Source organism: Gossypium arboreum, chromosome 5, assembly GCF_025698485.1.
Source record: "Gossypium arboreum isolate Shixiya-1 chromosome 5, ASM2569848v2, whole genome shotgun sequence".
Taxonomy (NCBI): Eukaryota; Viridiplantae; Streptophyta; class Magnoliopsida; order Malvales; family Malvaceae; genus Gossypium; species Gossypium arboreum.
Window position 1 is genome coordinate 77,823,352 of NC_069074.1, and position 12,655 is coordinate 77,836,006.

At 38.1% G+C, this 12,655-nt stretch overlaps 1 protein-coding gene across 1 annotated transcript; it reads right to left on the minus strand.

Annotated features, from left to right (window-relative positions):
- Positions 1 to 5,207: 5,207 nt before the first annotated feature.
- On the minus strand, positions 5,208 to 6,169 carry LOC128292704 (uncharacterized). The gene is made up of 3 exons (XM_053027593.1): positions 6,004 to 6,169; positions 5,601 to 5,761; positions 5,208 to 5,492 (listed from the first exon to the last, which is right to left on the minus strand). The coding sequence occupies exons 1-3, from the start codon at positions 6,167 to 6,169 to the stop codon at positions 5,208 to 5,210; spliced, it is 612 nt and encodes a 203-aa protein (XP_052883553.1).
- Positions 6,170 to 12,655: the final 6,486 nt, after the last annotated feature.

A 12,655-nucleotide genomic window follows, 5' to 3' on the forward strand; every position in this document is an offset into this window, starting at 1 on the left:
ACAATAGTTTTGGAACCACAAATTCCAGGTCAAAAAAGTTATTTTAATATTATTTTTGGTGTTTACAGTATGTGATTATATATGTGTGAAAGTTTTGTGTGCTAATTTTTTTGTTTAAGTGCTTAATTTGAGAAAATGACTTAATCGCGTAAAATGCAAAAGTTACATTCTATAAGTTAAAAGTGTCAAATTGTTATGTCTTATTAAATGAAAAGTCCTTATGATGATATTAGACCATGGATAGTGGGAATGGTCATAAAAGGACATATATTAGATGATTTTATAATGGTTTAATAAAGGTTAAAATTGTAAAATGGCTTATTAATGATAAATTAAAATAAAACAAAAGGCCAATTTATGCTATCATCTTCTCTATAGTCGATTTTAAGAAAGAAAATAGGGTTTAGAAAGCTTTGAATAGTTCAGCCATTGATGTTCAAGCATGTAAGTCAGTTTTAGCTCAGTTTTTTATGATTTTTATGTTTTTGTGATCGTTGCTTTAAGTACTAGCTAGCCCGTACCCTAATTTCTAAAATTGTTGATGATTTTTTGAAATGAAATTGATGAATCCATGAGTTTTATGATGTTTGATGATGAATTTTGCAAGCTTGGTGTTTGATATACATGTTTAATTAAGTGATTTTTGATAAAAATGCTTATTGTGGACTAAATTGTGAAATTGGAAATTTTAGGGGCTAAATGTGAAATAAATTAAATTAATGGGTTTCTTGTGACCAAAATAAAATTCGGCCTAACATGAGCATGTTGAAATTTTGTGTATTTTGAGTTGTTTTGAAATAGGAACTAAATTGAAAAAATGTGAAAAATTAGGGGTTAATGTGCAAAATGCCCAAATATGTGTTTGTCGATAAAATTGAATGTGTTGATGAATAAAAGAGTTAATTTTGAATGTATATAGATCAATAACGAAAGAAATCAGATTTAGATCAGGGAAAACGAAAGTTATCGAATAGTCAACCCCATCCGTTATTGCCGACTACGAGGTAAGTTCATATGCAAATAAATGTCCTTACAATGATTTATATATGTTTTATTATGATTGAATTTCTATGAATGTTGAATGAGCAAATACAAGTAAGAATATACGAAGTTACAAAATTTGAAAGTCCTATACGAACCTTAGGAAAAGTATAGGATACGAATGTCATGACATTAGATTACCGAGATGCGATTACATGTAAAACCATGTCTGGGACATTGGCATCGTTAATCGATTTCGTGTAAGACCCTGTCTAGGATAGTGGTTTAACGGGCAAAGACAAGTCAAGAAAGAATGTGTTAATGAGTTAAATGACTCAGGAACGTACGAAATTCATACAAGTATTGGAAAGTGAAGTAATTGATGAGTTTACATGAGAAAATGCATATGTACTTATTGAGAAAGGTTTGTGTATCTATATGTGTTTAGTTGTACTTGGCCTATTGATAGAAATGTTGTGATTCATATGATAGTTTTATTTGTATATGGCTTACTAAGCTTTTAAAGCTTACTTTGTGTGTTCTTTCCATGTTTTATAGTTTATCGAAGCTAGCTCGGACATCGGGGATCATTGGGAACCATCATCACACTATCGACTACTTATTGGTACTTTTGGAGCTTTGTATATATGGTATATGACATGTATAGGCTAGTGTCATTTCAGTATGTTTTGAGTTATGATTATAGCCATGAGATTTGGCTTGTAAATGTTGATGTGTAAGGCCAATTAAGTTGGTTGAATTATGAGCTTGTTAAGTGATATATGTGAATTATAAGTTATCTTATGTTTTGGTATGTTGCCATAGTGGTTGATATAGTTATATAGTTTTTCTTTTGGTTGGTTATAAATTGGAGTATTAAGGTTAGAATGATGGTGAGTTGTGATTTGGTTTTAAGGCATGAAATAGGTGATAAGTTGAAAGGCAAATGCATTTAGAAGTTATGCAAGTTTTTGATGATTTTGGCATATTAAAATGGTATGTTTTGGTTGTGGAATTGAGTAGTTGAAATGGTTGTGAATAGATGGCATGATATGTGTATGAATTGGCAGGGTTTTGGTTGTTTATATATATGATGAAATGATACCATTTTGGTGGATTTGTGTGCATGAGAAAAGGGTGGCAAATTTGGCTTTTCAAATGGCCTATTTTTGTCCACACAGGCAGAAACACAAGCGTGTGTCTCAGCCGTGTTAGACATACGATTATTTTACATGGCCGTGTGTCCCCTGGGGTACCCTTTTGAGTTAAGGCAGTATACTTTACAATTTTGACACGGCCTAGAAACACGAGCATGTCTACTAGCCGTGTGAGACACACGTGCTGGCACATGGGTGTGTGGCCGGCCGTGTGACCCAAGTTAGTAATCCCCCTAGTTTTCCCACGGCCATGGCACACGAATCTATCTCCGGCCATGTGATACAAGCCAGTATGTATGCCCTGTTTTCACATGGCCTATAACATGGGTGTGTCTAGTGGTCGTGTGAGGAACACGGCTTGTTCACACGAGCGTGTGACCTTTAAATGTTGGAAAATTTTCTAAGTTTCCTTAAGTTCGTAAATGTTATCGGTTTAGTCCTGAACCACTTCTAAGCATGTTTTAAGGTCTCGTAGAGCCTTATAAGGGACATTGTGCATGATTTGTATGGATTTTTTTATTATGAATGTATAAATGTACGTGAATAAAGTGTATTATTTGATAATGCCTCGTAACCCTATCCCGGCGATGGATACAGGTTAGGGGTGTTACATTTATTGGTATTAGAGCTATGGTTTAGTCGATTCTAGTGTAAAACCCTAAACTCGACCTGGATGTTATGGTCGAATCCAGCGATGTCGCATGGTAGTGTGTTTGAAAATTGTAGCTTGAGTTTTTAAAACCGTAACTTAGCTTTCCATTAGAGCTCGTCATTATCTTTTATTAATCTCTAAAGTCGTGGTTTTGATTCATTCGTTTGTTTTTAAAACATTTTATGTTGCGAAAGTTTTTTAAAACAGTTTGTGTCCTTGTAGGTATTTTGCTAAAACACATTGTTTTACCTACCTCTAGCAGTTATAAAACATAAGGCAGTATAAAATCCAAATTTAAAGCAAAAATCCATAGAGGCCATTATTACAGTAAAATACCCCAAATAAAACTTTTAAAAAAATCTAATTAAGTATGAAACAGTGTAAAAAGGAGTCATGTGGCCACCGCTGAGTCCTCCACCGCTCCGATCCGTCTAAGTCTAAGGATTATCTGTATAGATAAAACAGAAGAGTGAGTTTATGAAAACTCAGTGCGTAATCCCCATATAAACAAGTAGACAGGATGCAATCATAGCCTGGGCCTAAGCCCATTTCAGTAATAGTTTCAGTTTCAGTTAGGGCCTTAGCCCATTACCAAAAGAAGCAGTTATGCATTTGGGCCTTGGCCCATTACAGTATCAATATTCAGTACAGTAAAAGATATACAGTATCAAATCCTACCCCACCAGCCTCTACACTCCAACTCCATTCAACTCTACACTTCATGTGGGGATATAATCAACCCACCTATCCCTACACTCCAGAAAGTACTGAATGTGACACTAAACAGTAGTTTCTAGTTGAGCTGTCAGTGAAATAGGCTCGAGGCCTTTCAGTACACTTCCTCCAAATAATATAAGCCCCCAACCCAATGCAATGCAATATACGAATATGGCATGCTATAATATAATATCATGAATGTAATCAAGGCATACAATATCAAATCAGTTAAACATCATCATACTTATTAATAACAGTCATACAGTTATTTCAGTCAGTTGGGGGTCTAGGTAAGCTTACTGACCCTGCAGTAGGTCCACAGTTGACTCGGGTGACAGTGCAACCTTAGTAGTAAAACAATAGAAATGGGCCTACAAGCCCATAATGTTCGCTCGTATGGGCCCATTGCCTGTGTGGCCCACATGGCCCAAATTGGCCTTGGCCGTGTGGATTACATGACTTGACCCAAAAATCCCACATGCCCTTGTGGCCCACATGACCTACTTTAGTTCGGTCTGTGTATCGCACACTGCCAGCCTCGTCGATCACATGCCCGTGTTCGCTCACACAGCCTATCACACGGGCGGCCACAAGCTCGTGTGGCGTCGACAGATCCATTTTCAGCTTTTCGCCGAATCTTGTTTTCAGTGGTGTGGTTACACACCTGGTTCCGTTTCTTGTAAAAGCACTTCTGAGCACTTCAAGTTTTATGAAATGGTAAACCAACACCCAATAACTCAATTAATTCCAACTATGGAAAACATTCTTATTAAACCCTAATTGTATAACTTGAAATACTAAGTCCAATGCCGATTCGGAATCTTACCAAGATGAAAATGACAATCTTGCTATCCTTACACGCTGTGACCCGATTAAAGTCTTTGAACGGCACCTAACATAAGTAAAACAATTCTTCTGTTAATAGCTTAATAGAAAAAACCACAAGTACTAAGAAAAACCACTTACCGAACAAGGGAAACAACCGTTGCATGATAGAAAACGATTGAACAAGGAACAAAACAAAAAAAGAAGGAGAAAATGTAAGAAGAGGTGGATTTTGATAACAAGAAGAGGGGGAAAAACAAATAGAAAAATTGGCAGCAAGTGGGATAGAGAACGGCAAAGAGGAAAAAAATGAGAAGAGGAAATTTTTTTCCAAAATCGAAGGAATTTGTGAAAGTGAGAAGAGGGAGCCGAAATCTACCATCCCCCATATCGAGATAATTCCCTAATCCCATAATTTTTCCCCCAAATCCCTCCTAAAACTGTCCAACCACTCCCATCAAAATCCTTTACTTTTCTCTCCACACTTCCCACTACACCTCTAAAACTTCAGATTTTAGTTTAGCTCAAACACTACACGACACCATTAGCAAAAATAATACTCTAGCTCAGCTCGAACCCAAGACCTCTAGTGTTTTAACACACCACTTATTCACCAGTCTAGCAGACCTATTCTGACATGTTTCTACAAACTTTTACCTATAAGCCTATTGAGCAAAAACAAGGCTTTATTCAATTCAAACAAAAAAATTAGCCCAAGACAAGGCTTGAACCCAAGATTTCTCAGACACTCTGAGAACACATGACCACTAAAGCAGATACTAAATTGTGTCATCAATATGTGGAAACAAATATACAAACTTTGGGGCGTTAAAACTCTACCCTATAAGAAAATTTTGGCCTTGAAATTTACCTGATCAGAATAGATGAGGATACTGCTGTCGCATCGTATCCTTCGACTCCCACGTGGCCTCCTTAGTGCTATGATTACACCAGAGAACCTTAACCAGTAGGATGGATTTTCTTCTTAGAACCTTTACATCACGATCCAAAATTTGAACTGGCTCCTCTTTAAAGGTCAGATCTGGCCTAATCTTGATCTCTTCAATAGAAACAATATGCGTGGAATCAGAGCAGTAGCACCTCAGTATCGAGACGTGGAAAACATCATGGATCCGATCCAATTTTAGAGGTAGTTCCAACTGGTAGGCAATCGGTCCCATTTGCTTCAGGATATGGTAAGGCCCAATAAACCTAGGGCTCAGCTTGCCCTTGCGACCAAACCTTAGTACTTTCTTCCATGGTGAGACCTTGAGAAAAACGAAGTCCCCCACAATATACTCTATCTCTCGACGCTTCAGATCTGCATATGACTTTTGTTTATCAGATGCCGCTTTCAGTTGATCTCGAATCAATCTAACTTTATCCTCGGTACCAGAAACCAGTTCAAGACCCAGAACACGTCGCTCGCCTAACTTAGTCTAACATGAATCAGTGCGACACCTATGACCATATAATACCTCATAAGGTGCAATCTGTATACTAGACTGATAGCTGTTATTATAAGCAAACTCTACTAGTGGTAGGTAATCCTCCCAATTGCCTCGGAATCAATCATGCAACTCCTCAACATGTCCTCTAGTATCTGAATCACCCTCTCAGATTGACCATCGGTCTGAGGATGGAATGCAGTATTGAAGTCCAACCTTGTACCCAGAGCTTCATGTAGCTTCTTCCAGAACCAAGACGGGAAGTGAGGATCCCTATCAGAAATGACTGAAGCCTGTACCCCATGCAATCTCACTATCTCAGACACATATAGTTTGGCCAGCTTCTGCAGAGAGTAGTCAGTACGAACCGGTATGAAGTGGGCGGACATGGTCAACCGATCTACTATAACCCACACTGAATCTTTCTTAGTGGGTGTGAGGGGCAACCCACTAACGAAGCACTATAGGGAAACAGACTTTTAGCGGTGTTTTTTTGGCCTTTAGCGGCGCTTAAAAGTGCCACTAGAACTATTTGTAGTGTTTTCACAAGCGCCGCAAAAAATACTGCTATAGGAAATGCCGCAAAAATTTGCAGCATTTATTAGAAAAAAAAACTCCACAAAAGATCATGACTTTTAGCAACGTTTGTTGGAAAAGCGCCGCTAAAAGTCATGGATTTTAGCGGTGTTTTTGGGGGAAGCGCTGCTAAAAGTCATGGCTTTTAGCGGCATTTGTGGGGGAAGCACTGGTAAAAGTCATGGCTTTTAGCGGCATTTGTGGGGGAAGCGCTGCTAAAAGTCTTTTGTTACAAATGCTGCTAATTTTGGCAGATTTGCAATATACATTTTTCACCAATATCTAACCCTTCCTGTATTAAATCTAGCCAAAAACAGAAAATATAGCATGAAATCCAACCAATAATAGCAAATGTAGCATAAAAAATACAACCAAAAACATTAAATCTAAATGATACTTCAAATTCAACGAAAGATATATGATGTAAATTAATAAATGAAGTATAACTCAAAATATTCTTACAATAATGTTAAATGTGACAATGTTAAAAATATTCTTACAACGAGAAAACAAATGTCTAAGATGGCGGCTTTTGCCACTGCTAAAACATCTTCATCATATGCTGAAGCTATACCTGGAGCTCATCGTACTTTCTGCTCTGCTCTGCTACAATCACTACTACCTCTACCTCCCTCGCTGCTGCCGCTGCCTCCCTCGCTGCTGCATCTGCTCTAAGTTGTTGCTAGAGTTCTTCATATTTTCTTTGAACCTCGACAATTTGCTCAACTGTGCTCGCTTGCATCTGAGCTATCTAGTCTCTTAACCTCTGAACTTCAGCTTGAGCTTGACTCCCGGAAGGCATGTATTCCTGGGAGCTAGATCCAAAATATTAGGTCGGGGTAACACCAGATCCTTGAAATCGAACCGGACCATACCTTTCAGGACCCAAAACTTCAGTAATAATTCTGTTATCAATGTTCTCAAGATTAACAGAACTATCAGTTGAAGTAATCGCTTCATACTCTGCCTTCTTCTCCTTTAGTTTCTCCTAATAAATCAATTGAAGAGTTAGAAACGAAATATATAATAAAAATGAATGTAACATAACTTAACATTATTTAAAACTACTAACGACGAATTGGCGGCGTTTTTGAGGAAGTGCTGCTAATGCTCGATCTATTGCGGCGTTTTGAGGGAATCACCGCTAATGCTCAATCTTTAGTGGCGTTTTCTATTCAAACACCACTGAAAACCTGTTTTTCTGTAGTGAAATCTATAGTCACTCTCTCCCACTTCCAAAGTGGAATATTAACTAGCTGCAACAAACCCAAAGGTAACTGATGCTCAGCCTTAACTTGCTGGCAAGTTAGACACTTAGCTACAAATTCGGTAACTTCTCGTTTAAGACCTGGCTACCAGTATAACTCACGAAGGTCTTAGTACATCTTATTTATGCCAGGATGCATAGCATAAGGGCTACTATGCGCCTCTCGCAGTATAGACTACCTCAATTTAGTATCTTTTAGTACACAGATTCTCCCTCAAAAATAGACTACCCGTTCACTATTCAGTCCAAAATCCACAGTATTCCCACTCTCAACTTGTCAGAAGAGAAGACCCAAAGACTTGTCCTCTAACTGCTTACCCTTAATCTACTTAATCTACGTCAGTTTAACCTGAAGTTCAAGCAATAGACTACCATCATCAAATAAACTAAGGCGAGCAAACATTGCCCTTAGATCAGTCATAGCCCTACGGCTCAGTGTGTCGGCCACCACATTGGCCTTACCAGGATGATATTCAATCGTACAATCATAATCTTTAAGTTACTCAATCCATCTATGCTGTCTAAGATTAAGTTCCTTCTGAGTGAAGAGGTACTTGAGGCTCTCGTGATCAATGTAGATGATACATTTTTCCCCATATAGGCAATGCCTCTAGATTTTTAGTGCGAACACCATTGCGGCCAACTCTAGGTTATGCGTTTAATAATTCGCCTCATGAGACTTAAGCTGACAAGACGTATACGCTACCACCTTACCTTCTTGCATCAACACACATCCTAAACCTACATGTGATGCATCAATGTACATAGTAAAATCTTTTCCATACTCTGGCTGTATCAAAACAGGGGCCTCAGTCAATACAGTTTTGAGCTTCTCGAAGCTCTCTTACTACACATCAATCTAATTAAACTGCACACCCTGACATAGCAACTTAGTCAAGGGTGCTTCAATAAGTGAAAACCCTTCTACAAAATGTCGATAGTACCCTGCCAGTCCCAGAAAACTACGGATCTTAGATACAGTCTTAGGCTGCTTCCAATCTAAGAAAACCTCAATATTTTGAGGGTCGACCCTAATCCCCTCAGTAGAAACCACATGTCCTAGAAACATTACTTTACGTAACCAGAACTCACATTTACTGAACTTGGAGCAGTTGTTTCCCTTACAGAATCTGTAGAAACACTCCGAGATGTTCATCATGTTCATCTCCAGTCTTTGAATATACCAGTATTGTAACACCCTTACACTGCTACCGTCATTTAACAGGTACAAGGTATTACGTAACATAACACATACCATTAAACATAACAAGACAGTAAATATGTCATCCAATTTGATAGTGCATCGTATAACATATGTCTTGAACAATATTAGCCAACTTTAATGGCTTGTACAAAGTAGCTGGTCGAATCAGTAACCAATATATTTTAAACCTAGGCGGTTATAACACGTAACAAAATAATTAAGCCTACTATACATGCCATAATTCAAAACGTTTAGTTCAAATACCCTAAAGTATTGATAGTGCGGGTAGATCTTCACGATCCTTAACTCCTGAGCAAGCTGGAGGACACTATAAGACAAAAGAGAGAAAACAAAGTAAGCTTATAGCTTAGTAAGTAAGTATGTAAATAATAATTAAAGAATCTAATATGTTTACTCAACAATTCAGGTATATCTACTTTAACTTCACTATTCATTCCACTTTGATTAAGCTGTCTCTGCTGCATCGTATTCACTAAATAAATCATAAATCAAGTGACAAAACTCGAAATTCAAATCCGTAAAATTTCCCTGAATCTAGACTCATAAAGCTTCTTGCTAATTTTTTTCTATAATTTTTGGTTCAGCCGATTAGTACAGTTTATTAGTTAAAGTTTCCCTATTACACATTCGATCGATCGACCTCTGCTCACAACGAAATGAATTTCTCTCAAGACACAATTCAAACAACCTCAAGTCTGTTTCATTTAAAACTAGTCTCAATAAGGAATTTAGGCATGTAAACTATATTTCTTAATTTGCTTTGTAAAATTTTTAATGATTTTTCAAAGTTGGAACAGGGGATCACATATTCATCCTGAGCAAGTCACGTACAATTGTAAATATCTCAAAATATAGAATTCCTTTGCTTGCTTTGTTAATTTCATATCTCATTCAACCTCTAATTATATTCCTCCTATTTTTGGTGATTTTTCAAAATCACGTCACTGCTACCATCCAAAACAGTTTTAATGCTAATTTCACTCTTTCACACATTCTTTATGCTAACCTTATTTTATCTTATATATGTATATACCACAAATCATTTTCACCACATTTCATTCACCATAAGTGTAGGTCCAAACCACAATGTCACCACAAAACCATCCTGTTGAACAATTCGGATCAATCCTCGATATTTAATGGTTTCAAGACACACCCCACCATCATACTTCATTTAGTTCGGCTCTCTTGTACACATGGTGAACACTTAGTACCACTCATGCGACCTAGCCGATTTGTCTCGTAGCTCTCTTGTCTACATGGTGTCCGTCACTTGGAATCACGCATGCGACCCAAATACATTTATCTTTCACGTAGCTCTCTTGTCTACATGGGATACATCCCGTATCACACATGTGACCTAGCTACTACATGGTGTCTCGTAGCTTTCTTGTACACATGATGTGCACTCAAGATCATACATGTGACCTAGCTACGCCCTCTATTTTATTCGATCTCTCCGAATGTTCAACCGGGATCTCTCTCTCTATGTCTATTTCCATTCTTCCAATAGTCGATTTATATTTTAACATCAGCTAGTATATTTATATAATAGGCTGAAATATAAGAATGTATATGAAATTATTGTAATATTTACATACAAACTTACCTTGGTGCAAAATGTGGAAATTTTGCAATTTAGTCCAAAACTTTTTCCTTCCCCCGTTCGAGGTCAATTGCACGCCTTTCTTGATTATGGAGCTTGAAAGTTGAAGAAACCCTAGCTATGGAGAGAGGGAGAATTTGGCAGCAACTAAGGAGGATGATGATCAATTTTGTGTTATTTTTCCCATTTTATTTCATTTAATATCCAAATGACCAAAATGCCCCTCCTTACTAAACTTTCAAAAATTCCTTCCATGTCCTAATTTTGTCCATGAACTTAAAATTGGTCAAATTGCTATTTAAGACCTCCTAATTAATATTCCAAAGCAATTTCATACTAAAAACTTCCAGGATGCAAATTTTGAAACTTATTCGATTTAGTCCCTACTTTCAATTTAAACACTTTAGGCATAGAATTTCATCACGAAATTTTCACACAATCATGCAATCATATCATAAACCCCAAAATAATTATAAAACAATTATTTCTATCTCGAATTTGTGGTCACGAAACCACTATTCCGATTAGGCCCTAATTCGGGTTGTCACAAGTATGTCGTCAATAAATACCATCACGAACTGATCTAGATAGGGCTGGAACACTCGGTTCATCATATCCATAAAAGCTGTTGGTGCATTAGTCAGTCCAAATGGCATTACTAGGAACTCATAGTGACCATAATGAGTCCTAAACGCTGTCTTATAAACATTAGCCTCCTTAACTCTCAACTAATGATACCCTGATCGAAGATCAATCTTAGAGAAAACTAAAGCTCCCTGAATCTGGTCGAACAGATAATCTATTCTTGGTAAGGGATATTTTTTCTTAATCATCAACTTGTTCAATTGTCGGTAGTTAATACACATACGCATTGATCCATCCTTCTTTTTCATGAACAGAATTGGTGCTCCCATGGAGACACACTAGGGTGGATGAATCCACGATCCAGTAACTCTTGAATCAGAGCCTTAAGCTCCATCAGCTCCTTCGGTGCCATTTTATAAGGGGCGATGGACACCGGAGCTGTACCAGAAAGGAGCTCAATCCCAAACTCTACTTCACAATTTAGAGGTAACCCAGGTAGCTCTTCAGGAAAAACGTCTGAAAAGTTATTAACCGTTCTGATATCCTTAATCGAAGAATCCCTAGAATCTAAAACACTGATGTAGACCAAATACGCCTCGCATCCCTTACGAACCAACTTTTTTGCCCTTAATGCAGAAATCACATTCGATAAGTAATTCTGAGTTCCCCAATTACGACTACCTCGTTGTCCTCTTCCGTTCTCAGTACAACCCTTTTTGTGGCACAATCTAAGCTCACTCTGTGCTTGACCAACCAGTTCATTCTCAGTATCAGATCAAACTCTCCAAAAGGCAGTTCTATCAGATTAGCTAGAAAGATAGCCCCTTGAACCTCGAAAGGAACATCTATAAATAGTTTGTTAACCCTTATTGACTACCCCAACGGACTTAGTACAGTGACCTCACTTGTAGTGCTCTCAACTAGTATACCCAAGGTTTCAGATACGGTACAAGCTATATAGGAGTGAGTGGATCCTATATCTATTAGTCCAGTATAAGGTACATTATAAATAAAAAAATGTTCCTGTAATGACATCCAGAGCATCTCCATCCTCTCGGCGATGTGCAGCTTAAACCACTGCCTGTTGCCTCGCCTCAATATGCCTAGCACCTCTGCTTGGTGCACTCTGACCACGGCCTAAACCATTCCCACCTCTGGCCTGACCACAACCTCTTAGTGGCTGTTGAACTACCCTCGGTATTGGTACAGTACCCATGCCAGAAGTTTGTATCTAATCAAACCTCTACGAAACTCTTTAATACGGTGCACTAATGAACCGCACCTCAAACAAGCCCCAGTTCTTTTTCCAACACTCGCCCTGATGACATCTACCATAGTCAGTACATAGCGGCTGTCCAGTTGAGTAATAAGAGCCCCAACTCTGATCAGCCCATCAACTTTGGCTTTTTTCTTAGGTCTCTGAACGAAAATTGAGGGCTCCGAATCCCTCTTGCTCTTACCTCTCTCCCGGTTCTAGCGCTCAATGCACTTCACTTCCTCAGCAATCTTTGCCTTATGAACCGGTGCAACAGAGTCTTACTCCCTCTGTAGAGCTATCAGAACCCTCAAATTATCCCCGAGGCCATCTTCAAAGTGACCACATCGCTCATACTCAG

Coding starts and splice junctions, on each gene's coding strand:
- LOC128292704 (XM_053027593.1), bottom strand. CDS start 6,169: ATGTCCGCCCACTTCATACCGGTTCGTACTGACTACTCTCTGCAGAAG. Junction 5,762..6,003: donor GAAGCTACATGAAGCTCTGG/GTACAAGGTTGG, acceptor AGACTAAGTTAG/GCGAGCGACGTGTTCTGGGT. Junction 5,493..5,600: donor GGGACTTCGTTTTTCTCAAG/GTCTCACCATGG, acceptor ATTGCCTACCAG/TTGGAACTACCTCTAAAATT.